Source organism: Anarhichas minor, unplaced genomic scaffold, assembly GCF_050575085.1.
Source record: "Anarhichas minor isolate MPS153535 unplaced genomic scaffold, ASM5057508v1 ptg000012l, whole genome shotgun sequence".
NCBI lineage: Eukaryota > Metazoa > Chordata > Actinopteri > Perciformes > Anarhichadidae > Anarhichas > Anarhichas minor.
The window spans coordinates 5,158,035-5,185,984 of NW_027466458.1; the positions used below are offsets into that span (position 1 = coordinate 5,158,035).

The 27,950-nt window shown below is 40.1% G+C and overlaps 3 protein-coding genes, 9 non-coding genes and 1 pseudogene across 13 annotated transcripts; 12 read left to right on the plus strand and 1 right to left on the minus strand.

Annotated features, from left to right (window-relative positions):
* Positions 1 to 156: 156 nt before the first annotated feature.
* On the plus strand, positions 157 to 367 carry LOC142948765 (small nucleolar RNA U3). Its single transcript, XR_012953567.1, has one exon. It is a non-coding gene; the product is annotated as a small nucleolar RNA U3 (small nucleolar RNA).
* Positions 368 to 910: 543 nt separating this feature from the next.
* Positions 911 to 1,126, plus strand: LOC142948741 (small nucleolar RNA U3). Its single transcript, XR_012953545.1, has one exon. It is a non-coding gene; the product is annotated as a small nucleolar RNA U3 (small nucleolar RNA).
* A 543-nt stretch (positions 1,127 to 1,669) lies between these two features.
* On the plus strand, positions 1,670 to 1,885 carry LOC142948753 (small nucleolar RNA U3). The gene has a single exon (XR_012953556.1). It is a non-coding gene; the product is annotated as a small nucleolar RNA U3 (small nucleolar RNA).
* Positions 1,886 to 2,428: 543 nt separating this feature from the next.
* On the plus strand, positions 2,429 to 2,644 carry LOC142948764 (small nucleolar RNA U3). Its single transcript, XR_012953566.1, has one exon. It is a non-coding gene; the product is annotated as a small nucleolar RNA U3 (small nucleolar RNA).
* Positions 2,645 to 3,187: 543 nt separating this feature from the next.
* LOC142948751 (small nucleolar RNA U3) lies at positions 3,188 to 3,403 on the plus strand. Its single transcript, XR_012953554.1, has one exon. It is a non-coding gene; the product is annotated as a small nucleolar RNA U3 (small nucleolar RNA).
* A 543-nt stretch (positions 3,404 to 3,946) lies between these two features.
* Positions 3,947 to 4,162, plus strand: LOC142948743 (small nucleolar RNA U3). Its single transcript, XR_012953546.1, has one exon. It is a non-coding gene; the product is annotated as a small nucleolar RNA U3 (small nucleolar RNA).
* Positions 4,163 to 4,705: 543 nt separating this feature from the next.
* LOC142948761 (small nucleolar RNA U3) lies at positions 4,706 to 4,921 on the plus strand. Its single transcript, XR_012953563.1, has one exon. It is a non-coding gene; the product is annotated as a small nucleolar RNA U3 (small nucleolar RNA).
* Positions 4,922 to 5,464: 543 nt separating this feature from the next.
* LOC142948763 (small nucleolar RNA U3) lies at positions 5,465 to 5,680 on the plus strand. The gene has a single exon (XR_012953565.1). It is a non-coding gene; the product is annotated as a small nucleolar RNA U3 (small nucleolar RNA).
* Positions 5,681 to 6,223: 543 nt separating this feature from the next.
* On the plus strand, positions 6,224 to 6,439 carry LOC142948746 (small nucleolar RNA U3). The gene has a single exon (XR_012953549.1). It is a non-coding gene; the product is annotated as a small nucleolar RNA U3 (small nucleolar RNA).
* Positions 6,440 to 6,979: 540 nt separating this feature from the next.
* On the plus strand, positions 6,980 to 7,096 carry LOC142948771 (small nucleolar RNA U3; annotated as a pseudogene).
* A 2,082-nt stretch (positions 7,097 to 9,178) lies between these two features.
* vps37a (VPS37A subunit of ESCRT-I) lies at positions 9,179 to 15,766 on the plus strand. Its single transcript, XM_076090368.1, has 12 exons — positions 9,179 to 9,647; positions 11,080 to 11,154; positions 11,433 to 11,550; positions 11,717 to 11,820; positions 12,070 to 12,292; positions 12,578 to 12,648; positions 12,793 to 12,923; positions 13,022 to 13,080; positions 13,217 to 13,285; positions 13,711 to 13,854; positions 13,983 to 14,071; positions 14,248 to 15,766. Exons 1-11 carry the CDS (start codon positions 9,538 to 9,540, stop codon positions 14,061 to 14,063), a joined length of 1,185 nt encoding a protein of 394 aa, XP_075946483.1. The 5' UTR covers positions 9,179 to 9,537; the 3' UTR covers positions 14,064 to 14,071; positions 14,248 to 15,766.
* Positions 15,767 to 16,707: 941 nt separating this feature from the next.
* On the plus strand, positions 16,708 to 21,008 carry nsmce1 (NSE1 component of SMC5/6 complex). 2 transcript variants are annotated; one of them, XM_076090371.1, is made up of 8 exons: positions 16,708 to 16,925; positions 17,369 to 17,495; positions 18,046 to 18,162; positions 18,647 to 18,724; positions 18,984 to 19,130; positions 19,705 to 19,821; positions 20,426 to 20,552; positions 20,846 to 21,008. In XM_076090371.1, the coding sequence occupies exons 2-8, from the start codon at positions 17,433 to 17,435 to the stop codon at positions 20,878 to 20,880; spliced, it is 684 nt and encodes a 227-aa protein (XP_075946486.1). In that variant the 5' UTR covers positions 16,708 to 16,925; positions 17,369 to 17,432; the 3' UTR covers positions 20,881 to 21,008. The 2 variants fall into 2 exon arrangements, with proteins under 2 accessions (XP_075946486.1, XP_075946485.1); XM_076090370.1 differs by having other exon boundaries at positions 16,726 to 16,925; positions 18,041 to 18,162.
* Positions 21,009 to 21,579: 571 nt separating this feature from the next.
* Positions 21,580 to 22,566, minus strand: LOC142948375 (trace amine-associated receptor 13c-like). Its single transcript, XM_076090369.1, has one exon. The coding sequence runs from the start codon at positions 22,564 to 22,566 to the stop codon at positions 21,580 to 21,582; it is 987 nt and encodes a 328-aa protein (XP_075946484.1).
* Between the last annotated feature and the right edge of the window lie 5,384 nt (positions 22,567 to 27,950).

A 27,950-nucleotide genomic window follows, 5' to 3' on the forward strand; every position in this document is an offset into this window, starting at 1 on the left:
GGCGAGGAGCAGTTCATCTTGAACGAGCCTAGTTACATAAACACACATGACTGGATGAGATGCAAGATGAGGAGGAGCTTGTTGATGGCAGAGAGGAACCCCGAGAGGGAATTATCGTCCTGTGAATGACTTACTGTTTTCACCCGTAAGATTGTTAAGACTATACTTTCAGGGATCATTTCTATAGTTTTTGACTTGAGAAATGTGTTTCTAAATTGTTTGGTCTCGCTAACCACGATGATGTGATATTTCCCACTGAGCGCCAAGCGGGCACAGAGAAGTGATTCAGTTCACACGCTTTCTGCCATTGATGACTGTTCTTTACTTCCTTGTGGAGTGAAGAGGTGGGGAATATGGACAGAGTGGTCATCCTATTTTCTGTGTAATTGTAATATTTAAAGCTAGATTGTTGGATATTAGTCTGATGTTGTGCAACAAACGTTTCGTCTAAAAACATATCTTGTGTGGTTTATAATAATGAAGCTTATTTCTAGAAAAAATATCAAAACAAGCATCAAAGTGTTTGACAGACAGACATAATGCAAGTATCCACATAAATATATATTTACAAACACGTGACTAATTCCAAACGAGGTCCGTAAACTACAAATTGCCTACAAATCGGATCTAACAGGAAGTACCTTTTTCTTTGACTTCCTGTTTATTCTTTGAAGGCGGCTGAAAACTGTCCGACTTGACCCCAGTTTTTTGTCAACGTCCCCTGTTGATGCCGCCTGCTCTCCTCTACTTTCCAGGCGAGGAGCAGTTCATCTTGAACGAGCCTAGTTACATAAACACACATGACTGGATGAGATGCAAGATGAGGAGGAGCTTGTTGATGGCAGAGAGGAACCCCGAGAGGGAATTATCGTCCTGTGAATGACTTACTGTTTTCACCCGTAAGATTGTTAAGACTATACTTTCAGGGATCATTTCTATAGTTTTTGACTTGAGAAATGTGTTTCTAAATTGTTTGGTCTCGCTAACCACGATGATGAGATGTGATATTTCCCACTGAGCGCCAAGTGGGCACAGAGAAGTGATTCAGTTCACATGCTTTCTGCCATTGATGACTGTTCTTTACTTCCTTGTGGAGTGAAGAGGTGGGGAATATGGACAGAGTGGTTATCCTGTTTTCTGTGTAATTGTAATATTTAATGCTAGATTGTTAGCTATTAGTCTCATGTTGTGCAACAAAGGTTTAATCTAAAAACATATCTTGTGTGGTTGATAATCATGAAGCTTATTAATTGAAAAAATATCAAAACAAGCATCAAAGTGTTTGACAGACACACATAATGCAAGTTTCCACATAAATATATATTTACAAACACGTGACTAATTCCAAACGAGGTCCGTAAACTACAAATTGCCTACAGATCGGATCTAACAGGAAGTACCTTTTTCTTTGACTTCCTGTTTATTCTTTGAAGGCGGCTGAAAACTGTCCGACTTGACCGCAGTTTTTTGTCAACGCCCCCTGTTGATGCCGCCTGCTCTCCTCTACTTTCCAGGCGAGGAGCAGTTCATCTTGAACGAGCCTAGTTACATAAACACACATGACTGGATGAGATGCAAGATGAGGAGGAGCTTGTTGATGGCAGAGAGGAACCCCGAGAGGGAATTATCGTCCTGTGAATGACTTACTGTTTTCACCCGTAAGATTGTTGAGACTATACTTTCAGGGATCATTTCTATAGTTTTTGACTTGAGAAATGTGTTTCTAAATTGTTTGGTCTCGCTAACCACGATGATGAGATGTGATATTTCCCACTGAGCGCCAAGCGGGCACAGAGAAGTGATTCAGTTCACACGCTTTCTGCCATTGATGACTGTTCTTTACTTCCTTGTGGAGTGAAGAGGTGGGGAATATGGACAGAGTGGTTATCCTATTTTCTGTGTAATTGTAATATTTAACGCTAGTTTGTGGGATATTAGTCTCATGTTGTGCAACAAAAGTTTAATCTACAAACATATCTTCTGTGGTTGATAATCATGAAGCTTATTAATTGAAAAAATATCAAAAGAAGCATCAAAGTGTTTGACAGACAGACATAATGCAAGTTTCCACATAAATATATATTTACAAACACGTAAATAAATCCAAACGAGGTCTGCAAACTACAAGTAGCCTACAGATCGGATTTAACAGGAAGTACCTTTTTCATTGACTTCCTGTTTATTCTTGGAAGGTGGCTGAAAACTGTCCGACTTGACCCCAGTTTTTTGTCAACGTCCCCTGTTGATGCCGCCTGCTCTCCTCTACTTTCCAGGCGAGGAGCAGTTCATCTTGAACGAGCCTAGTTACATAAACACACATGACTGGATGAGATGCAAGATGAGGAGGAGCTTGTTGATGGCAGAGAGGAACCCCGAGAGGGAATTATCGTCCTGTGAATGACTTACTGTTTTCACTCGTAAGATTGTTAAGACTATACTTTCAGGGATCGTTTCTATAGTTTTTGACTTGAGAAATGTGTTTCTAAATTGTTTGGTCTCGCTTACCACGATGATGAGATGTGATATTTCCCACTGAGCGCCAAGCGGGCACAGAGAAGTGATTCAGTTCACATGCTTTCTGCCATTGATGACTGTTCTTTACTTCCTTGTGGAGTGAAGAGGTGGGGAATATGGACAGAGTGGTTATCCTATTTTCTGTGTAATTGTAATATTTAACGCTAGTTTGTTGGATATTAGTCTCATGTTGTGCAACAAAAGTTTAATCTACAAACATATCTTCTGTGGTTGATAATCATGAAGCTTATTAATTGAAAAAATATCAAAAGAAGCAACAAAGTGTTTGACAGACAGACATAATGCAGACTTCCACATAAATATATATTTACAAACACGTGACTAAATCCAAACGAGGTCTGTAAACTACAAGTAGCCTACAGATCGGATCTAACAGGAAGTACCTTTTTCTTTGACTTCCTGTTTATTCTTTGAAGGCGGCTGAAAACTGGCCGACTTGACCGCAGTTTTTTGTCAACGTCCCCTGTTGATGCCGCCTGCTCTCCTCTACTTTCCAGGCGAGGAGCAGTTCATCTTAAACGAGCCTAGTTACATAAACACACATGACTGGATGAGATGCAAGATGAGGAGGAGCTTGTTGATGGCAGAGAGGAACCCCGAGAGGGAATTATCGTCCTGTGAATGACTTACTGTTTTCACCTATAAGATTGTTAAGACTATACTTTCAGGGATCATTTCTATAGTTTTTGACTTGAGAAATGTGTTTCTAAATTGTTTGGTCTCGCTAACCACGATGATGAGATGTGATATTTCCCACTGAGCGCCAAGCGGGCACAGAGAAGTGATTCAGTTCACACGCTTTCTGCTATTGATGACCGTTCTTTACTTCCTTGTGGAGTTAAGAGGTGGGGAATATGGACAGAGTGGTTATCCTATTTTCTTTGTAATTGTAATATTTAAAGCAAGATTGTTGGATATTAGTCTCATGTTGTGCAACAAAGGTTTAATCTAAAAGCATATCTTGTGTGGTTGATAATAATGAAGCTTATTTATAGAAAAAATATCAAAACAAGCATCAAAGTGTTTGACAGACAGACATAATGCAAGTTTCAACATAAATATATATTTACAAACACGTGACTAAATCCAAACGAGGTCTGTAATCTACAAGTAGCCTACAGATCGGATCTAACAGGAAGTACCTTTTTCTTTGACTTCCTGTTTATTCTTTGAAGGCGGCTGAAAACTGTCCGACTTGACCGCAGTTTTTTGTCAACGCCCCCTGTTGATGCCGCCTGCTCTCCTCTACTTTCCAGGCGAGGAGCAGTTCATCTTGAACGAGCCTAGTTACATAAACACACATGACTGGATGAGATGCAAGATGAGGAGGAGCTTGTTGATGGCAGAGAGGAACCCCGAGAGGGAATTATCGTCCTGTGAATGACTTACTGTTTTCACCCGTAAGATTGTTAAGACTATACTTTCAGGGATCATTTCTATAGTTTTTGACTTGAGAAATGTGTTTCTAAATTGTTTGGTCTCGCTAACCACGATGATGAGATGTGATATTTCCCACTGAGCGCCAAGCGGGCACAGAGAAGTGATTCAGTTCACATGCTTTCTGCTATTGATGACCGTTCTTTACTTCCTTGTGGAGTTAAGAGGTGGGGAATATGGACAGAGTGGTTATCCTATTTTCTTTGTAATTGTAATATTTAAAGCTAGATTGTTGGATATTAGTCTCATGTTGTGCAACAAAGGTTTAATCTAAAAGCATATCTTGTGTGGTTGATAATAATGAAGCTTATTTATAGAAAAAATATCAAAACAAGCATCAAAGTGTTTGACAGACAGACATAATGCAAGTTTCAACATAAATATATATTTACAAACACGTGACTAAATCCAAACGAGGTCTGTAATCTACAAGTAGCCTACAGATCGGATCTAACAGGAAGTACCTTTTTCTTTGACTTCCTGTTTATTCTTTGAAGGCGGCTGAAAACTGTCCGACTTGACCGCAGTTTTTTGTCAACGCCCCCTGTTGATGCCGCCTGCTCTCCTCTACTTTCCAGGCGAGGAGCAGTTCATCTTGAACGAGCCTAGTTACATAAACACACATGACTGGATGAGATGCAAGATGAGGAGGAGTTTGTTGATGGCAGAGAGGAACCCCGAGAGGGAATTATCGTCCTGTGAATGACTTACTGTTTTCACCCGTAAGATTGTTAAGACTATACTTTCAGGGATCATTTCTATAGTTTTTAACTTGAGAAATGTGTTTCTAAATTGTTTGGTCTCGCTAACCACGATGATGAGATGTGATATTTCCCACTGAGCGCCAAGCGGGCACAGAGAAGTGATTCAGTTCACACGCTTTCTGCCATTGATGACTGTTCTGTACTTCCTTGTGGAGTGAAGAGGTGGGGAATATGGACAGAGTGGTTATCCTATTTTCTGTGTAATTGCAATATTTAACGCTAGTTTGTTGAATATTAGTCTGATGTTGTGCAACAAAAGTTTAATCTAAAAACATATCTTTTGTGGTTGATAATAATGAAGCTTATTCATAGAAAAAATATCAAAAGAAATATCAAAGTGTTTGACAGACAGACATAATGCAGGTTTCCACATAAATATATATTTACAAACACGTGACTAAATCCAAACGAGGTCTGTAATCTACAAGTAGCCTACAGATCGGATCTAACAGGAAGTACCTTTTTCTTTGACTTCCTGTTTATTCTTTGAAGGCGGCTGAAAACTGTCCGACTTGACCGCAGTTTTTTGTCAACGACCCCTGTTGATGCCGCCTGCTCTCCTCTACTTTCCAGGCGAGGAGCAGTTCATCTTGAACGAGCCTAGTTACATAAACACACATGACTGGATGAGATGCAAGATGAGGAGGAGCTTGTTGATGGCAGAGAGGAACCCCGAGAGGGAATTATCGTCCTGTGAATGACTTACTGTTTTCACCCGTAAGATTGTTAAGACTATACTTTCAGGGATCATTTCTATAGTTTTTGACTTGAGAAATGTGTTTCTAAATTGTTTGGTCTCGCTAACCACGATGATGAGATGTGATATTTCCCACTGAGTGCCAAGCGGGCACAGAGAAGTGATTCAGTTTACACGCTTTCCGCCATTGATGACCGTTCTTTACTTCCTTGTGGAGTGAAGAGGTGGGGAATATGGACAGAGTGGTTATCCTATTTTCTGTGTAATTGTAATATTTAAAGCTAGATTGTTGGATATTAGTCTCATGTTGTGCAACAAAGGTTTAATCTAAAAGCATATCTTGTGTGGTTGATAATCATGAAGCTTATTAATTGAAAAAATATCAAAACAAGCATCAAAGTGTTTGACAGACACACATAATGCAAGTTTCCACATAAATATATATTTACAAACACGTGACTAATTCCAAACGAGGTCCGTAAACTACAAATTGCCTACAGATCGGATCTAACAGGAAGTACCTTTTTCTTTGACTTCCTGTTTATTCTTTGAAGGCGGCTGAAAACTGTCCGACTTGACCGCAGTTTTTTGTCAACGTCTCCTGTTGATGCCGCCTGCTCTCCTCTACTTTCCAGGCGAGGAGCAGTTCATCTTGAACGAGCCTAGTTACATAAACACACATGACTGGATGAGATGCAAGATGAGGAGGAGCTTGTTGATGGCAGAGAGGAACCCCGAGAGGGAATTATCGTCCTGTGAATGACTTACTGTTTTCACCCGTAAGATTGTTAAGACTATACTTTCAGGGATCATTTCTATAGTTTTTGACTTGAGAAATGTGTTTCTAAATTGTTTGGTCTCGCTAACCACGATGATGAGATGTGATATTTCCCACTGAGCGACAAGCGGGCACAGAGAAGTGATTCAGTTCACACGCTTTCTGCCATTGATGACCGTTATTTACTTCCTTGTGGAGTGAAGAGGTGGGGAATATGGACAGAGTGGTCATCCTATTTTCTGTGTAATTGTAATATTTAATGCTAGATTGTTAGCTATTTGTCTCATGTTGTGCAACAAAGGTTTAATCTAAAAACATATCTTGTGTGGTTGATAATCATGAAGCTTATTAATTGAAAAAATATCAAAACAAGCATCAAAGTGTTTGACAGACAGACATAATGCAAGTTTCCATATAAATATATATTTACAAACACGTGACTAATTCCAAACGAGGTCCGTAAACTACAAATTGCCTACAGATCGGATCTAACAGGAAGTACCTTTTTCTTTGACTTTCTGTTTATTCTTTGAAGGCGGCTGAAAACTGTCCATCTTGACCGCAGTTTTTTGTTAACGTCCCCTGTTGATGCCGCCTGCTCTCTACTTTCCAGGCGAGGAGCAGTTCATCTTGAACGAGCCTAGTTACATAAACACACATGACTGGATGAGATGCAAGATGAGGAGGAGCTTGTTGATGGCAGAGAGGAACCCCGAGAGGGAATTATCGTCCTGTGAATGACTTACTGTTTTCACCCGTAAGATTGTTAAGACTATACTTTCAGGGATCATTTCTATAGTTTTTGACTTGAGAAATGTGTTTCTAAATTGTTTGGTCTCGTTAACCACGATGATGAGATGTGATATTTCCTGCTGATCGAGTTGTGAGAAATTTAGGTTTTGAAGCTCCTCATTATTGATATTTTATGTTACAGTGTATTTACTTGTAGGAGTTTGAACCAAGTAGTGTGTTTGAGTGTCTGTGTGATCAGGTTTGAGGAATGTGCTGGAGTGAGGGTTGTGTGAAAGTGGCAGGGTGAGGTGTTAAAATCAGAACAATAGGTCAACGGCCCAGGAGGGCCTTGTTGGACTTCAGCCAATCAATGAGCTGATCGATGAGCTGAGAGATGCAACTTTGAGGGGACAAGGGGTTTGAAACTCTGGGGAATTTTCGAGTCATACCAGCCTCCTCGGTGGCCAGCAGAAGATCCAATTGGATTGGATCTCACATTTCATTTTATATATAGGTTTGTTTTGTTATTAATTGTGTGATTTGGTTTGTAACTGTTTGTATCTGTTTTTATGCTTCTTGGATAATAAATCCATTTGATTTTGACTTAAACCTGCTGTTGTGTTTTGGAGGTGATGGAGAGCACATGGCTGCAGGGAGGGGGGCGATTTCTCCCTGTGTCCAAAAGTTATGGCCATAATATACCTGCTTGAGGAATGTGGACAGAGTGGTAATCAGATTATGCAAAAAATCATATAATATGTAAACCTTGAAATTTTGAAATACAATTGAAACTTAAAATGACTTATCACACTCTAAGAAAAAGTGATGACAAACGATTGAAGCATTGGGGCTTACTTTCTGTTGGTGCTGAAAATGGATTTGAAGCTTTGGGTCTTCATATGGGGCAAATACAGTGACATCTAGTGGTTTCTAAAACGAATGGTATGGAGCTAAATCCAGGTCAAAAGTTTTGTTCATTTGAAAAAAAGAATTGTCATGTTCAAGTTGTGGTCTTGAACACTGAAAAATACAGCAATGTATTCAAAATAAAAATAAGTGAATGAAAAGTTTTTTTGGGTTGAATATAATTTTGATTTAGTCCTGGAATTGTTTTGAATACATTTTTTTTCTTTCATTTTTCACTTTCATATATATTTTGATATTTGAGGTCTTATATTTTTTCAGTTTCAGATTTTATATTTTCAGATTTAAATCTAATTTTTTTCGGTTTCAACTCGTTTTTTCACTTTCAGATCGTTTTTTTCAGTTCAGACTTTTGACCCTGATCTTCCTTGGGGGCACTCACACAGCTGTTTCAGAATCAGAATCAGCTTTATTGGCCATGTACCTGACGCATACAAGGAATTTGACTCCAGTTTTTGAGTTGCTCTCAACATACATACATAGAATATACAAATAAACAAAAAATGTATACAAAAGCAAAAGAAAAACATATAAGAAGAACAGAGTTAAGCATACATATTTAAACATGTATCTACTGTGTTCAATATAAGTATATATCCAAAAGTATATATGAACATAAAGAACAACAAAAATGGCAATAGATTTGAGATATTAGTACAGAAGACTACTGTAATCAGACCTCTTTGTTGGGTTTCAGGTCTCCCATTCAACCCAATACTGTACCCACAGAAGGATCCCTGTCTTTATCGACTGAATAATCCAAAACTCAAAGTAATATCCTTTTGTTTGAGCCATTAGTCTCAGTACCATTAACTTTACAAACTAAATATGGAATCTATCCAACTTTATAATTTGTCTGACTTTCTCGAATTATTATCTTTATGTCATGAATGATTTCAACTTTTGTTGAAAAAACAAACAAACATGAATATAGTATGAGAGTTATCTTAATCATGGTAAGAAAACATGAATAAATTAAACAATACGTATACGATAAAAATACAGGCAATATGGAAAATAATATAAATTAATTAAACCGCAAAAAGGTCTACAACAATCATAATATACATTTACTAAAACAATATAATGTATTGTCCATTGTCTCTTGGGGGTTTAGAAAGGTAGGGTTAAATGGAAATGAATCGTCAAAACATTTTTTTTAATGGTGTCCTTTTCCATTTGATCGATCACATGCAATAACTTATAAATTAAAAAATAAACCATTTTAGTTTAGCTTTAAGGATTCTTTATTATGAAACAGTATAAAAACAGGAAGTTGATTTCTGCGTAGACTGCTGCGTGACGTAATACGTAAATAAGTGATCAAGCTTCTGCTGCCTACTCGGAAGGTTGTTTTCTTGTTGTCTTCCTTGAGCTATAATTATCTCTCGCCTCAGTAATATTAATGACAATGCTAAAACGACATACAAACTATTGGGGATAAAACGGAAGTGACATTTTAGTTGAAACATTAGGACATGCCATCTGACTTTGTAACTACAAAGTAAGCCCCGTGTGGACAACAAGCCGAGTCGTTCGTCAACCAGCTAACAGGGGTTAGCACCACACCGTGTGCTGTTCATTCTCACTTTCTCTTCCATTTCGTCTTCGTCTGTTGTCGGCCTCTACATTCTGTCACCAAGTTCAGTCCGTGGTTTCGCCAGGAGAGGATGAACTGGCTTTTCCCCCTGTCCAAAGGCTCCGGACCTCTCCCTCCTCTGAACAGCCTACAGCAACAAAGACAGCGGCAGATCGAGTCACTCAAAGCCGCTCACCCAAGGTAAAGTGAACGGCTACACGGTCACATCAAACTACCCCCTGGGGCTGCTGGTTAGCTTGTTAAACATAGCGCTATTTTGTTCAAACTCAGACTATGGTCACTACAATATCTCCTGACCACTTAACTCACGTAAATCAATCAAATATGTTAACTGGGTTTACACACACAGCTAATGTTTACTTAGCATAGCTAGCCGCCAGGCTCTCAGCTGAGTCAGGGGAACAACGTCACTTATAAAACAATACACGTGATTTTACATTAACCCACGACCACTGCTCTGACATGTCCTCGTGTGATCGCTGAAATTCTAATGTTTGCTAATCTCTCCTCGCTAACACACCCGTCGGCGAGCTGTGTTAGCTGGCTAGCTAATCAAGTCAGCCCGTGACTGTGTGCAATGTCTATTCGTAGGGACGATGACACGAGTTGTAGCTGGCTGCTCCTGTCCTGTGGCCATGCTAGTGTTCACCACCACAACGTGTCACGCATTTGGTTTTAAGAGGAGCTTGTTAATTCGACGTGGCGATTAAAGTATTAGCCTTTGTTTACTAAGGAGATTTGTCATCTCAGTGACACGTTGGTTTGTCTTTCTTTCATGTACTGCTGACACGACAGATTGTTCTGTAAGTACATATCTTGTCAGCCAGATGCATTTAACCGCAGTAATCTCCCTCCTGATGTGAAGTATGTGTGTGACAAAGTAATGGGATTACAGCCATGCGTTTGATACGGATGTGAATGGGAGTGAAAAGGCTAATGTGTTGTGGTGAATGCTGCTCGTGACATGGCAGTGCTAAAGGAATACAGGGATGAGAGAAGATAATTACTACTTTTTATATAAGACTGTACTGTGCGTGTAAAGCGAGGGCTTCTTGACATGCAACTCTCTTTTGTAGGGGTAAATGTTTTGTTGCTGGGTATGTCGTGTAAGGTATGGATTGTTTTAACAACTGATATTAATATTGGTACCAATATCAGTATTACTACTCATTGAATTCCTTTGCAGTTGACACAAACTCTTTGAATTGATGAATGCAGTAAGCAGCAAAGCAAACGGTTATTGCATACAGTAATAGTTGACTGTCACTGGTGGGTCATTGCCATGCAGTGGTAATAACATGAGACACATATCAGCATTACAATATATTTGCTGATACACTTTGTAATGTTATTTTGCTAATAAGTAGAGGTAATGGTTGTGGATATGCATTAAAGGCCTCACTTTAAATATCTTTATGTTGTTTTGTGGGGAATTAGAGGTATTGTGTGATGATACGCATTGTAAGGCCTCTCTTTATGACTCTGTGTCTCTTTCCAAACCAGCAGAATGTTCATAAACATTGATGGTAGACGTACAATATGTTTTCTTAATGTGCTGATCATGACTACAGATGCAAGAGTTCTGATTATGTGTTTCTGTTTCCCCAAACAGCCTCGCAGAGATCCAGAAGGATGTGGAGTACAGAATACCATTCACAGTCAACAGCTCCACCATTAGTGTTAACATGTGAGTACATCTTTGCCCGTACAGTCGGAGTGACTGACTTCGTTTGGAAGCAACCACATGACACACTTCTCATCAAACTTTTTTTTAATCAATAAACTTGTATAGTTGAAATTACAAAAACACATTTCATGAATGAAATGAAGTTGAACCACTATTATTATTTCGATATGGACATGACACTACCACAATACCGTATTACAATATTGATCGCATATGTTGTACCTTATGTATCATGTTACTGTGATTCCTGAAAGCTGAATCTCTTCTCTTTCCTCTAGACTGCTGCCTCCTCAGTTCCCCCAGGAGAAGCCGGTGGTTAGTGTCTACCCCCCTGTTGGTCATCATTTAGTCGACGGCAATAATGGCACCATGATCACTAGCCCCCTCATCACTAATGTAAGTCGTTTTCTAGGGTTTCTTGAGGAGCTTCCAGGAATGTTCAGGGAGTTTAGTTGGATCAAGTGGTTGGGTTATTCCAGATCTTTTTGCTAGCTCATGCTTGAGTTGCATAGTGTTATTCTCACTTTCCTTGAAACATTTGTCCTTGTTATGTATGTTGCAGTTTGGGATGCACTCAGATCTGGGTAAGGTCATTCAGAGTCTGCTGGACGAGTTCTGGAAGAGTCCTCCTGCCTTGATGTCCACTGGCTCTGCTGGCTTCTCATAGTGAGATTCCCCTTACATTCATGGACACTTCAGTTGTCTCTCAGTACTTTCTCATCATGCTTCATTACAACAGAAAGTCCAGGTGTTCTGCAAACTGGGTCTCATTTAAATATTTTTGCCATGATTTTTTTTTTATTGGGTCTATGCATTAAGAAAGTAGCCCTAAAAAGCAGTTGATCATTAGAATGTAAATTTGGGACAATTTGTAATGCTAGCGTCAAATAATCATATTTCCTCCGGCGTTTACAGCAGTATGTACAAGCCGTCAGGCATGGCGCCATACCCCACTCAGGCTTATCACTATGGTCCTCGCCATGTGGGCCCCAGTCACACGCCACCTCCTGGTCCAGGCCCAGCTCCAGCTCTCATGCCTCACCCAGGGGTCGATGGTTCCCACGGGCCCCCTCGAGCTCCAGCCCCATACGGCCTGATTTATGACCTGCCGCTGCCGGTTCCTACTGGAGACTCCCAGGTAAAATGATACTGGACATTGTACACAAGTGGATTGATTACATCCGTAATGAATGCATAGAGGACTATATAGGTCAAGCATTGACAGTTTGCAAACCATCAGGTTTATCAACCTATGTAAAACATTAATTGTAAAAAGCAAGTGTGATAACCCAGGATCTTCCAAGCAGAGCTTTCAGTTGCGATGTCTTTCCCTGCAGCTGATTGCTCGGGTTCAGACAAATCTAGTGTTTGCATAAATTCCTTGAAGAATGTGACGTGCTGATACTACTGCTGTCCGTTTCAGGCTGGACTCAACGGACACATGTACAAGATGCCTGAGATTCCTGAGACTTTTCCTGAACTCTGTGACTTGAAGTAATGTATTCCCAAAATATTGCCAACTTAAACATCTTTTATATTTCATGAGACATTGTGTAAGCATGTAATAATGTCAGGGAGCACATGCTGTTGTACCCGTTAATGTCTTTGTTCTCTATGTCTTTGTCTACCCCCTCCTAGTCTGACCCAGTTGTCGGACATGGCAAGTGAAAACGAGGATATGTTGCTGGAGTTCTTTGTGAGTTTGCCACAACTGAAACAGGTCACCAGTGATAAAGAAGAGCTGGTCACCAATATAGTGGACATGGCTAGTAAGTTCCTCTCAGGTCTTGATAGTCAATCATGAAAGGGAAGTGTACATTTAGTTGAGCTTTACGAAGATTTGTGCGTCCTTGTTTGTCACTTACAGAGAAAAATCTTCAGATGGAGCCGCAGCTGGAAGGAAAACGACAAGAAATGCTCTACAAGGTCAGATATTACATCCAGTCTCTTGTGCTCTCTTTCAAACACCCCCCCCCCCCCCCACACACACACACACACACACTATGAACACATGCACGCTATTGTCTAGCAGCTTGTGATGCCTGTTTTTGTCCGTTGACAGTATGAACAGCTGACTCAGATGAAGTTGGCCTTTGAAACAAGGATGCAGAGACAGCATGATCTCAGTGAGGTGAGAGGCTACACCAGTGATGAACTTGGGGGCTGGGTGGCCCACCAACCGCTTTTTAATTCACAATGAAAATTATTTGATTCATAATGGGATATTTTTTGTACTTTTAATGTAAATAAGATGGCAGAGTGCATAACAAAATATACAAAATAGACTAATGGAGCGTGTTCATAAAAAAATGGTGCCTGACACGTCAAGCAACCGCTGACTATAAACTTCAGTCCAGCATCGGTCTCCTACTACACATTAGCCCTCGTGTTTTGAGGATCCTCTTCTGTTAGGTGGGATTATGGTATATATGGTCTCAGTCAACCAAAAGACCATATTGTTTTACCTTGTCAAGCAGCTAAACCTGTCTTGACACACGCCACTGAAAAATGTGTATCTTTCTGTTCCTTACTTTTGTGTATTTTAATCCCCACTAGAGTTGCAGTCTTAGTACTCTACAGGCTCGGTTAAAAGTTGCAGCCCACCAGGCTGAGGAGGAGTCGGAGGAGACGGCTGAAAACTTCCTGGAGGGACGCGCAGACATTGACGAATTCCTGAGCAGCTTCATGGAGAAGAGAACGGTGAGAAGTGCTGTATTTGTGTAAAAATAATCATGATATATTTTCTGTTTTGAGTCTGAATGTGATCTGAACTTATAGTTACATTTTAAGATGAAAGATGCCATGACTCTTTGTGTGTTAATCCACAGCTTTGCCACAGCAGAAGGGCCAAAGAGGAAAAATTGCAACAGTCCATCAACACACATGGACAGTTTCCTCCCAGCCACTAAAACAGAAGGTACAAACCACATATGACTGTCTTTGTTCTCTTTGTGGAGGGACACTGGTGGTTCTCAGCTGACTGTTTCTCAACAGGCAGTTCTTGTGGTTGCCTCCATTTTCTTTTTCAGGGAAAACAGCTTTGTTGTTGTCATCTCTTCATTCTCCTTCTTACTTCTTACATTTGGTCCTCAGGTGTGGTGTTTTCTCAGCCAACTGCTGCCAACTTAAAGAATAAAGACATTTGATGGGACAAAAAAAGCACACTGAGTCAACAACGGGCACTTTGGAGAAATAGGAAGACAGTGATAGCAATTGTGGGCAAAAAAAAAAAACGAAGCCCACTGTCCTCGGATCTGGACTGCAAATACTGTCGAAGTTGGATTGTGCGAGAGCAAGACGGAGAATCTATTGAGTCACCACAAGAGGCCAAAACTGGGAGTGACACATGCCTAGCTTTTCCAACCACATTACTAAGGATTTCTATTGCACATGCTGTTTGTTCAGTTTTGACTTGACAGTAATGATGAGTTTTGTTTCTTTTCTGAATTTATATCACAATGCTAAATAAGAGCAACACCTGCACCGGATCAGAGTGGTTGCCGATGTGAACTCATCTGGGAAAAAAATGCAAATTGTTTTACGACAGGACTCCCAATCGTACTTTTATTTTTTTTCATGCGGTGAGCAAGTAAATGTCACTATAGAATAATTGTTAAAATGCTAATGTCGGTGTCTATACTTCCATCTCTGAGATCATTGGCGAGCCCTTGCTTTCTTATTCCAGAAAGGTCCTGAAGGACAGACAGAAGAACAACCTTTGCCTTGCAAATCTGCTGTTAACTTGATTTGATTGCTCTAGATGTAGAGATGAAACTCAGCATTGGCACTTCAACAAGTCAAGGTAATCTCTCCAAGGCATTCCTCATTTGTAATTAAACAACTCAAATTTAAGATTCTCCAACAAAATAGAAGCAAGGACGGGGCAGTGCTGTCAGGAGAGCTTGAAATTGAAACTCTGCAAATGACAGTGGTCGAGTTTATCGAGTTGGTGTGTTTGCCCCTTCAGTAATGACTTGAACACAACCTCGTCATCAGTGTGTTTGCACAAACATTAGTAATTTGATTCAATCAGGCAGTACTCTGATTCTCATAGTGTTTTTAACATCATAATCGTTTTTTATCCATTGTACCTCAGAAAGAAGAGTAAACATAATCCAAATAACAAACCTGGTAACTGGTCAGGTTTTTTTTTCTTTTTTTATACATTTTTTGGTTGAGGTTTGTGGGGGGATAATACAATGTTTCCTGAAGGTTTAGCATAAACTTTTTCAGACATTGACCAGTTTACCAAACAGGTTATGTAAACTGAGGTTATTGGGATATCCATATAAACGGTTTGCCTTTCACACGAATCAAGGTATTGGGGCACATGTAAACATGCTGATAATGATGAAGGCCATTATAATAACTCGTTTGTTTTCTGACACCTTGTGAACTTGAAATAGTTGACTGACTCTTAACTGAAGAGCCTCAGAAGATTTGGGATAATGTTGAGGAGTATTAGGGTTTCATGCTACAGTAAAACATGATGACATTGGATACTGTATTTAAATAATGTTAATAATAGGCTATATTGTAATCAAAGACTCAAGACACCTTGTATTATATGTTCTTATTTAATTTGTTAGTGTAATAAAGCATTTAGAATAAATCTTGTTTGCTGTTTGACAATCACTATTAGCACTCTAACCTTTTTGGGCAACGTTGAACTATTTATTTAGATCATAGCACAAACACTATAACACTTGATGCATTGTCTTATTATAACAGTAATTCATTAAGTTCAGGATAAATACTGTTAATGTGCCTACCCAGTCCACACACTTCTGTGTTAATCTCATGACAAGCGAGATAGCAAGAATACTTGCAGTGAACTATTGCACATCATTATCACCTTCAAAATGGACATTTCACAGCTTAAACTCGTGACGCTACCGTATGACAATCACAGTTTCTCAGCAGCACTAAAGCACAATAGTCACTTTGAAAAATTAAGTTCATGTAGATTGCAATACTAAGAAATATACAGTTGACTTCATCAGCAATTTATTATCAACTGTAAGTCTCCGCCCCATTAAAGCTAGTGAATACACAAAGCTGTGTCTGGTTTAATACAGACAGGAGCTGCAGAGGCCCACATGCACACAGCTGAACTTAACTTTGCTGTAACAACCTAGTTGTTAATCTTTCCAAACTGACTTGCTGGTGTGTGTCACAAGTCACAGTATGTCTGCAAGCCAATTAGTTAAACGGATACTGTATTTGTCCTGATTACTATATTACTCTGACTTCTGCCAGAGTCATTAACATAACATTGTCACCATTCCTCATTGACATCCATCTTTTTTTTTTTTTGCATTCATTTACGAATGGGAAATATATATATATATATTTAAAATGAATAAATGAAAAAAAAAATCTGTATTTTGCTGTTAATTTCCCCCTTAGCACTAAAGCACCAAGTGAGAGAATTGTGAAGATGTTGAGTTTACATAGCTATGAATACAAGCATGGGTGAGAATACAATTACAACAACATTATGTTCACTGGCAAATTTTTTTTTTGTTTTTTGTGGCACAATGGCGCACAGGTGGCGGTAATTCACCACGCCAACTACCGGAAGTCGTCACGGAGGAGAAGAAGAAGAAAGGAAAAATAACAGGAAGCGTGGATTATAGGAGGATAGTTCGTAAACTTGTCCACGAGTTATTTTGACTCTAGAAGCTCGTTTCTGCTAATTATTCAAACTTTAATTCACTGGAAAGATAAACCGCAAATATCCGTGGTTAACCGACAAAATCTTGGCACAGGTAAGCAACAGCTAACGGTTAGGTTAGCTTAATTTAGCTAACGTTACTGTGCGGTTCTTGAAGCACTTGATGTAACGTTAACGTCAACTAGCTATGTTACCAATATGTAACTGTTAAAGCTCGAGACGAAGTCCCAACTTCATACTGTGCACTTCAGTTAGCCACCGATGTAAGTTATTGGGTGTTGGTCTTCATTGTGAAAACATGTCCGATAATATACATAGCGACGGCTAACATTGAAGCATAGTTGCAGTTTTAATCTATACTGAAAAGTGACCCGTTGGATTGTTTTTTGCTAAATACCCTTTACTAAAAATGGTGACTCCTGTTGTCTTTATGTGCATTGGATCATGTGATTGTTGGGTTTAACAGTACTTTACCGTAATATCCAGTTCTCAATATATTGTAAGTATAACACTGTAAGCATCTGCCGTCTGCATCAGTCCAGAGACATGTCGAGACAGATGGGAGACAGCCATCGACGGTTCCTACAGACCATGATGGCCAATGGCATCGTTGATGAACAAGGCGCGAGGACGCTCTATCAATATTGTTGTGAAACCCACAACAGTGAGTCATTTTATATGCGGTTTGTAATGTGATCGATCCAGAATAAGATGAGTTCACCCCTGTATCAGGACATAGGATTTATAGCAACAATAGAATAATGTGCCTAAGACCCTTTGTCTGCTTAACATTTGCATAACTGTTTCACCTTTTTGAAGTTGAACTCCATGTTTCCACTGCCTTTTACACTGACCAATTCAACTGTTTATAAACTTCATGAACACAGCTGAAAATATGAAAGCTTTTGGGCAAATACCTAACCATACAATTGATTAGGAAAATGTTAAATTAATCTCCATAATGAAGAACTTCTTTGCTGCTCATTTGCACTATTGTATACTCTATGTTTATGTTTTTAATGGTGTGTCTTGTTATTTGTATTGTGTGTGTGTGTGTGTGTGTGTGTGTGTGTGTGTGTATACCTTTGCTGTGCTTGGTAGAAGCCAAAGACAAATTTCCACTAAGGTGGACGATACAATATGGGTTGGAAAAGCACAAGAAATAATTAGAGGAGTTGATTCTCACAAATTTTCTTTCTTTTTCTGCAGCACAGCACGCCCCCGACAAGCTGGATGATTTCATTGATGCCATCAACTCAAATCTGCAGCCTATGTTCATGCAGATTAGAAAAGGGATGTCTGAAGACAACGGTCACCAGTTCTACGCCTTGGTAAGTTTGGGTTTAAGTCTTCTACTGGGACTGCATTGTCAGGCCTGTTCCCCTAATACACAGAACTGGGGTGTCACGACTGAAATGTTGCTTTGCCTGCATGTTCTGCAAAGTCAAACATGCACAGAGACTTAATTTAATCAAGGACAACCATTTTCATACCAGCTTTTGCTGGCGCAGGGTTGTCTCCCACATAACTTTTTCATTTATTAAAAAAACGATCCATTTTGTGTCGCTGCATCCAAGGGACTGTTAGCTAGCAAACGGTAAAAATGCGTTCGTCTCTCCCTGATGATGTGATTGTTGAGGTGATATTCAGATGTAACTGGTCATTGAAATAACTATCTTTGTAAATTTCCAAATAAATATATATTTTATATTTAATCTAAGCATTTGGCAGTACCTCCGCAGCCCACCTGATGGTGCTCTGCTGCCCACCACTAGGAGCCATCGTTAATCCCCGTTTTCCTTAATTCTTGTCCAGGTGAACATGACTGAGACTGTTGTCACCAGAATGTCGTCAGATTATGCCGACAATGAGCTGGAGCTGTTCAGGAAAACGGTGAGTGAAATTTACAGAAGGAAATCCTGCATATCAACGTTTTGCAATCACTTAAATCCAAAGCTTTTTTCAGCAAAACATTGGGCTATAATGAAGAAATAGTAAAATAATTGAAAAATCAGATGATTATAGAAACAGCCTTGTAGTAAAATACTATATTTGTAGCAGATTATGTCTCTGATTTTAGCACAGATGTTTGGGCTCTGCCTTCTTCAGTGTGTAAAGTGTGTCGTGGCTGACTTGAGCTGCTCTGATTCAGATGGACCTGATCGTGGTCTCTGAGAATGGCACGGCCTCTTCCACTGACGTTCTGAACAGCGCCGACACCCTGACCACCAAAAAGCTGAAGAAGAGCGAGACGGAGCACCTCTTGAACCGACTCGTGCACGACAAATGGCTCAGTGAGGTAAAACACGGTGTTTCCAACAGGATGTCAAAATACAATTTAGGATATGTTCTCTCTGCTCCATCTTCCACAAACTCTGTTTGTGTGGACAAAATGTTTTTCACATCGATTTAGCACTTTTCTCACATTTCACGCCAGTTGTGGACACTTTCATAAAGGACTTCAACTTAACCTGACTTTATTTCAGTCAGCCATTTTCAATAAGATTAATATTGGGGATGTCTATTATCGACCCGCTGTGTTGCTGATCCCTGTTGGGAAATAAGGTTACTGAGGGAGGGTTTTGCGATTCAGTGGGGTGAAAGATGTAAAATATTAAAAAGTATTAATAGAAATAAACAATACCGTCTTAAGCTAGGCTATCATGATTGTAGCTTTGACGCACTTGTTCATATACGTTTGTTTTCATCATTTGTAATGTGGATTTATTTTTCAAATCAATTAAAATCACATTCACTACCAACTTAAGTCTACTAACCAGATGAAAGTCTCTTTGCCGTAGTATTGAAACACTTCTTGCTCTTTGTTTGTTCATTTTATTCGGTCTGTAATTGATTTCTGTTCATTTATGTAGAAACGCGGTGAATACACTTTGTCCACCAGATGTATTATAGAGATGGAGCCATACATTCGTGCAATGTACCAGGAGCAAATCAAAGTGTGCCACATCTGTCACAACATCGCCTTCCAGGTAAATGTTCCCTCTGTCATTTATTATATACTTTGTGCCCGTTTATAAATACCTGAATGAAATGAATTACATTTAGTTATGTCATTTAGAAACTCATTTTTATAATTTAAAGACAGTGGCTTTACAGATATCAGTTTTTTCCTCAATGTGTCGATAAAAGTCTGAAATCAAATGTTTAAATTAAATTAATAAACACAATTAGATAATTGTACTATTTTAAGCTGTCTGGAAATAAGAATCAGGAATAAAAGTTATTATAATTATAGTTTAATACAAATCACGTGGGAAGTCACACAGACTTGCTCTTGAGTAACAACATAAATATAAATGATCAATAATTCACTTTTAATAATGTGACTTGATGTGTTTCTGCAGTGCAAACCCATTCGTATGTAATGGCTATCTGTCTTTGTGTTTTTTCCTCTCGGTTTAAGTTCTATCAAGTTTTTATTTCATGTTGCGTTAGAGGTTTTTTTACCTTGCATTGACGTTAGTTTCTTTTGTAAACAGTCCCTTTTGCATTGGTTCAGCTAATGTGTGAAAAACCTGATCTTAACAAAATGAGTACACTGTATTAATCTGATCACATTTTTTATTTTTTTAGTGCCAAATTTGTGAGAATCCTGCTTGTGGAATAAAAATACACAACCCATGTGTGACCCGATACTTCAAAGGAAGAGCAGAGCCGCGGTGTCCAGCTTGTGAGGACTTTTGGCCACATGAAATCCCTGGTACTTATTCTTTATTTACACACATATTGGACCTGCCATCATTACATAGATGCACATTTAAATGTCTCGCATGCAATTACTACATGCTTCCTAAAAACTGCCACCTTCCACATCTGTTCCCAGGATGTTTTGCTTTTCAAAGATCACATTTTATATATTTATATTTTTGTAAAGTATATTAGACTGACGCGTATTAAAACATAGAATGAAAATGAATAGATGTATGAATGGCAGGTGACTAAAACAAGAAAATGCTTGTATGTTTCATATATTGATTGTTCTGTACATTACAGAAGTCAGACGACCCCAGTCTCAGTCCAGAAGATGAGGACTTCAGCATCAAATGTATTCTTTTTTAAAACTCGTTCTGTTTTCAACATAACTTTGTACTAAACCAAACTGTAAATATACATTTCTTTATAGTTATATTTACACAAATAAATGAATATATTTTCACTGGAATGTCTTCATTATGTTTAGTTAAACACCATCATCAAAAACAAAATACAAAGCAATTTCTTTACACAATACAGGCTTTACTATCACAAGAGTGTTAACAGTTCTTCTAAACCAGGGGAGATAAATATCAGTCTGCTGTTAAACATTTCTCTCATAATGTGGTTATGGTTTGGACATTAGTTTTGCATTGCTGCTGAATCCTGACATTTATGATTCACACATTACCTCAATAATTCTGTGTTTAAATGGAATTTCTGAGACAATAATATATACATTTTCACTCAACAGTCAGAGCCTCAATATTTACCTATCTAGGAAAAAATAACTTAAGTTTCAAACTCTGTTGCTAAATTCCAAATTGTGCCTTCTATTATCTTCTAATGACAGTATTTTATTACAAAGTCCTTGTGCATTAACCACGCTAGAAAAGTTCACCTTTTGAGAGTCTGTTAAGGTCCTTACAGGCTACACAACATGCTGACATACACAAGTAGAATGGATGTTTTTTTTGGACAATTTCACTTGTCACTAAGGGGATGTAGGTTATAACAAAAAGTGTGGAGTGACTTTAAATCATATTTGCCTGAGAGGAGTTCTGCTGAAGTATCTTCAGGGTGACAATTGACTTTATAGCTTTTCTAAACCACGGATAGAAAAAAGCATATATGAGTGGGTTCAAACAAGAGTTAAAAAACAACAGCCAGGACACAATGGCCCAAGACGAAGCACTGTTTGAGATGTCCTGTCCTGCAAGAGAGGGGTAGTAGTACGGACAGAAACTCATCAAAAACACCAGTATGACAATACCCAGAGTCCTGGCTGCTTTTCTCTCTGATTTCTTTGCAGTGACTGTAACTGCACTGACTGCCGTAATATGAGACCGCATGGCACGCGCCTGAGACACAGCCACCAAAAACACTCTAATGTACAGAATCAGGATGACTGAGCAGGGGCCGATAAACGTGAACACAAGGTCGACGGTGCCAGAGACGTAGCTAATCACCACTATACACTCCCCGTAGCAGGAGTTTTGTCCGGCTGGCTGCCTGAGATGGTCCTTTAAAATCAGCCCGTTGTAGAGGAACGAGCCGGCCCAGCACAGACACACAGACAACTCAATTCTGCTACGAGTGATTTGGACGGGGTACTGCAGAGGATAACAAATGGCTACAAAGCGATCGATCGATATGAGCACCATGTTCCCCACAGAGGCTGAGGTGAGACTGAAGCCGACAATGTAAGACAGGGTGCACATGAGGTCGCCCAGCAGCCAGCAGGTTTCTATGAATCGCACCGTATCCACCGGCATCACCAGCAGCCCGACAAGGAGGTCTGAGATGGCCAAGGAGAGCAGGAGCAGGTTGGTGGGGGTGTGAAGCTGTCTAAAGTGGGAGATCGAGATGACAACCAGCAGGTTGAGAGCGACAGTGAGCACAGAGATGAAGAAGAGCAGCGTGTAGAGGAGGACGGTCTCAGTGCGAGGGCGCATTAAACCCCTGCAGGACGAGTTGAGGTGCTGAGGGTAGCAGAGCTCTGCTCCCTCCAGGCCGTCCATCATGCGGTGCTCAGAGGAGGGGATGACCTGAACCTGCTGAGCTCAAGCAGCTCTCTGAACGTACGAGACATAGTGCAGCTCACTTATCTCTGACGCCACGCCACCCTTCCTCAACTCCCCATCCTCCTCATCCTCCTCTGCTTTTGTCAGTCTATTCCTCCCATCTCTCTTTTTATCCCACGTGACATGAAGCAGCACATTAGTTTCATGTAACTGATGGATTTTCTCGAAACTGTAAGGCTTTGTCTAAGTTTTGTTAAAGTCACATCAAGCCCTTTCAATAGCAGTAGCTTGGGTTCCAAAAGTTCAATTCAAAAGGGGACTCAAGCCCTCGGCTGAATCCGGTCATCTTAGAGTCTATGGTTGGGGTCCTGGGAATATACTGCCTCTGGACTCTTTAGTTCTACTGGAGACTTCAACTCTCACATGAGAAACGGTGGAGCAACCTGGAAGGGGTTGATCGGGAGGAAAGTCCTGCCCGATCTGAACCCGAGTGGTGCTTTGTTATTGGACTTGTGTGCCGGTCATGGATTGGCCGTAGCAAACACCACGATGGAGCGTTGATTGATATATATTTTACTTGTTACAAGAACACCGTAGGACAAAGATTGATGACCGACTTTGTGATTGTATCATCAGATCTGCAGCAACAGTTACATCTGCTGCCTGGTAAACGATTACTTTGACCAGTCTCCGCTGCAACTAACTAGTGATCAGGACAGATATCTGTTTATCTGTCTGCAGATGGTTTGGTCTCAGGACCTTGATGATTGTGACTACGCAGCAATAGCACATTTTGATTATTAGGATGTGGAGTTCAGTTCAGTATTTTATAGCTGCAGAAGCAGAGCGTAATTCAAGGTTCAAGAGATTTATTTTCAATTTGCACCTCAAAAAGTACATTGAAATGATTTGAGCAATGCTCACTGAGTCAGTTTTAGAGGACTAAGATAAATTAAAATAGCATGACATCACACAGTTCAAATGAGATAATACATTTTTTGGTTTTATTATTTTAATACAGTATTTGCTCCACTGAGTTCGACTGATGCGTCTGGTATCGTGAAGTGAAACAGCGGTTTCTCGATTAAAAAAAAAATCATCGACAAAAAGGTGCAAAAGAGGGACTAACAATTAGCCAATCAGCTCTGAGGCGAGATTAACGCTGTTGGCAAGCTGCTGTTGTGTGCTGAAAGAGGAGTGACAAGAACAAAAATGGAGACAGTAGTAATCTAAAACATTTACACAAATCCTCCCAGAATAGACGCCGGGTCTATACTGGAGAATTACTTCACTCAGTGGCCTCTCTTTCTGCTGAATAATAGTTTTGAATTGGATATCACCCCCTTCATTAACAAATTAATTCTACACAGTGGCGGGCCGTGCATTTTATACCTGGTAAAAAAAATAAAAAATCTACACTTTTGCAAAATGCAAAAAATGTCATAATTTCTTCCATATCTTTCAATTTGAACTCTTACTACTCCGACTAAGCCTCTGCTGTTAAGTTTCGTTTCACGATAGTCACGTGCTCGCCCACTGACCAATCACAGCACACGCTGCACCTCACTGCAGAGCTGCTCCGGAAAACTGAGCTGCACATAATGCTGACGTAGTTGTAGGCCAGCTAGCAGGCTCTGGCACATCAAAGAATACGCCCAACATGTCAAACTAAAGATCTGATTGGTTGAAGACTAATCAGCAATATCGTCCCCATTCACTTAAACTGCAAAGTCTACCTAGAGGACCTCGAGCCTCTCTCCTTACATAGAGACATAGGGGCTGGGATCCCACCTCCACCGACCCCCGACACCGGAGCTCCACAACCGCGGTCCGACCAAAGTTACATCAAAGAATACGCCCAACATGTCAAACTAAAGATCTGATTGGTTGAAGACTATGACAATCAACAATATCGTCCCCATTCACTTAAACTGCAAAGGGATTCACGTGTGAGTCTGCAGGCCTCGGGCCTCTCTTCTTACCTAGAGACACAGAGGTGAAATCTGATTGGATAAAAGCTCTACTTAAAACAAGCTGCACTGGCAGCATGAACAATTTTTAAAAATCAAGTTTTTTGAGGATTTGTTTCAGCTCTACTTTGTGATTGTAACGCTGTTTGTGCTATACAAATAAACTGTTAATTATTATTATAATATAGGCCTTTTTAACAGAATGCATTTTAACATGTCACAGTAGGAAAAGCAACAGTGTAAATAAAATGAATAAAGGCTGAATTCCATTTGGCTTCTTCAGTTTCAGGGCCTTGGTAATGTGCATTGTCATTCATCGACAATTTTCACAAACAAGTACATTTGTCTTTCTGCCCCAGCTGAGGTCATGGCTCACATGGTTGCATCATGTGTTGATGTTAAAATGTGTTTATCAACACCTTTGACTGGAATTCACCTGTGGTCTAACGTGTTATCAGACATTATTACAAAGTGTGAACATGTCCCTCTGGTATACACCGCTATCAACCATGACATTTGTTTTTTTCTGTTGAGACTAATTTATCCTCTGAGGTACTGATGTTTACTGATGTTCACCGTACTGAGTTCATTTGTTTGTGTAATATCTACACAAAACCTAAATCATTCTGCACTATGTTTTCACATAGTAATTTGGTTTAACCAATAATTTATTAATCAATTCATGAATATTGTATCTTTAGCTTTTGCCACAAAATGCAGCAAATTCAGTTCAGTGCACCTTTTGTCTAGTGTTTTGTCTTTGTACTCAGCTCATTAAGTTGAGAGCTAAGCGGTGTCCAGAGTTAGGGGGCTCGTCAGTGGGTGAAACAACCTCAGATTCACTCTCGTCTTGGAACAAGCTTTGTCTGTTTGCCGTTTGGCCTCGCTATGTTTGCGTTTTTCGGCGCTGTGTACTCCATTTTTGGTGTCTTCCTCTTGGAAGCGTGCCTACGATCTGCCACCTTGTCGCTAAGTTTTTATAAGAGGTTGAGTCCCAGAAACTTCCCGAAGCCAACAAAATAAGCAAGTGCAGGCAGAGGGCAAGGGACTCTGCAGATACAGACAACCCCTTACACTTCTAGCGGGTCATAAGTGATATTTATTTTTGTATGAGTCTAAACGCCGTTTTTCAGGAAAATCCTACACATTTTGTCTTTAAAGATCACAAATCTGATTGTTTCAAAGTCCAGTGAGAAATGGCATCAGGAGGATTCTCAAAACTAAAACCATTGTAAGTTTGTGCTATGCTCAACTATATTAGTAAATGCCGCCCCGTCTCCGGTGTCCCCAGGGCCAGCTGCTGGGCCGTGAGCCACCATTCCTGAATGTTTCACTCCTTTAAACGTGGACATCTCTTGGTGGCAGAACACTTGCACCCCCTACAGCTGGCGTCTGGGTAAGGTGTTCTTCCCCCAACACCAAATGCTGCCCTTTTCCGCCTCCTCTGCCAGTTTTGTCATTGCCAATTATTCAGCCTTCCTCCTGTCACTCCTGCATCCCTCAGCAGCAGTGTGGTTGACAGCCCCATGAATCCACGGCATCCAACCTCTACTGGGTAGATCACAGTCCTCCAGCCAGCCTCCTTGCACTCAGCAACCAGCACCCGAGTACTTCTTCTATCTTTTTAAGGTGGCCTCAATCCCTTCCTCCGATGGTACTGTGAGCTCAATGAGGAGTAGAGCTTTCGGCGTAGTGGACCATGCTACTATGTCAGCACGGAGAGACATAGTGATAATCTCGCTGTGGAACTGGAGCTGTTTGTCAAGATTGACTCATATTCCACTCCTGGTCGTAATAGAGCCTTGGTATTTCTCTTTGCCCGGTGTTTCTTCCACCTCCACATGCCCCAATAAAGTAGATGTGGTGTTCCATCGGTGGTGAACATCCCCTGCTTTCCTGTCTGTGCCCCTCGGCCTGCTTTTTCAGCACCTGGTCATGGCACCACCTGTAGAAAACGCCATTTTGCAGCCTGATAAAGGTCTGTTGGAGGCTTGCATTGGGAGCGTTGCAGAGCAAGCAGCATTCCTTGTTCTGTAGGAAATTTGGGTTTAGAACTGTGCTTTAAGAAATTATAATAGTGTTTAATAATTCATAATTAAGAAATCATAATTAGAAGTGTCTTGGAATACATAATTAGAAGATTCATAATTGTAGAAGTGTTTTAGGATTTGTAGTTTTAGAATTTGTAGTTAGAAGTGTATCTTAGTAGCACCTTTATATTTGCTTGTGAAACTTGTGAAGGTTTTTGCCAAAGGTTGCAAATCCATATCTTTATATAGAATGTTTACCATAGAAGTGTTAAGCCATAAAATACAGTCATTGAATGTTTTAAACTGTAAAGAATAGTATGTTGGGAGTAAGGGACAGATAGATTTCTAGACAGGCAATTACAGGTCATACCCATGCGAGGGTCCTGCGAGGAGGAGGAGCCAACTGGATTTAGCCAATAGGAACTACGGACATTATGGGAGGTTTTTTGAACTATGTAAGGCGGGGAAGAAAGAAAGTCCGGCCTCTTGCTCCTGTACCACTGGGTGGGGGGTAACGACTTTTGGGGTGAGCAGGTCATATTCGGTGTAACTGTAAATGATGTACTCCACTATGCAATTGTTTTAGCATGAGAGGTATTAAATGCTTTGTTTATAATTGAAACCGGTTCTCTTTGTGTAAGAGGCTGGATTACATGCGGTTTCCACACAGTCTAGAGGTTCCATGAACCTAACAATTCCTGAACCACTGGTGTGGGTTCGTAGGTTGACCTGGTAAGGGAGCCGAGTCTTGCCTTTGGGATCTGCCAAAAGTCTGATCAATTGATCTTCCGGTTGACAACCTTGTCCCAGGTTGTCCAGTATCCTTGTCGGCCCTGCGACACCGTCTTGATCCTATAGCACTCTTCCTCCGTGCTTGTCACCTCTCACACCACCGTCTCCTTTCTCGCTTTCCGTTCGGCCTTGGACCAGAAACGGGGCACCTTTAAACCTTTAAAAGTTCCTGACAAACGCATCATGGGTATAAAACACTGACCGAAAAATAACATCTCCATCAACAATACCTGATATCTAAATCTTCAACAAAGCATTTAACTCGTTATTGACATCTTGATTCTAATTTATTTGTTGTCATTAAACATCTTTTACATCATTCAACATTCTCTAAACATTTTTTAATGTATAGTTGCATTTTCACATCAACAAACTATAATTTGTTCATTATCAAATGTCCAATTAGCGAATGAAGAAAACACAGTCCCATGTTACATCATTCTTGTCACTGATGTGGTGTTGCCATCTGTTGGTGAGGAATAGATTTACCAGCTGATCCAGAGTTGCGTCACACTGAACATGCTCAGTGTTTGAACTATAACCCTTTAGTGAGATATGTTGCAGCTCATCCATCTGATAGTAAAACCTG

Bases quoted from the DNA above. Each gene is read 5' to 3' on its own strand.
- vps37a (XM_076090368.1), top strand. From the start codon at position 9,538: ATGAACTGGCTTTTCCCCCTGTCCAAAGGCTCCGGACCTCTCCCTCCT. The intron at 12,293-12,577 runs GTAAAATGATAC...TGTCCGTTTCAG, and splicing joins TTCCTACTGGAGACTCCCAG to GCTGGACTCAACGGACACAT. The intron at 12,924-13,021 runs GTAAGTTCCTCT...TGTCACTTACAG, and splicing joins CAATATAGTGGACATGGCTA to AGAAAAATCTTCAGATGGAG.
- nsmce1 (XM_076090370.1), top strand. From the start codon at position 17,378: ATGTCGAGACAGATGGGAGACAGCCATCGACGGTTCCTACAGACCATG. The intron at 19,131-19,704 runs GTAAAACACGGT...TCATTTATGTAG, and splicing joins ACGACAAATGGCTCAGTGAG to AAACGCGGTGAATACACTTT. The intron at 19,822-20,425 runs GTAAATGTTCCC...TTATTTTTTTAG, and splicing joins GTCACAACATCGCCTTCCAG to TGCCAAATTTGTGAGAATCC.
- LOC142948375 (XM_076090369.1), bottom strand. From the start codon at position 22,566: ATGGACGGCCTGGAGGGAGCAGAGCTCTGCTACCCTCAGCACCTCAAC.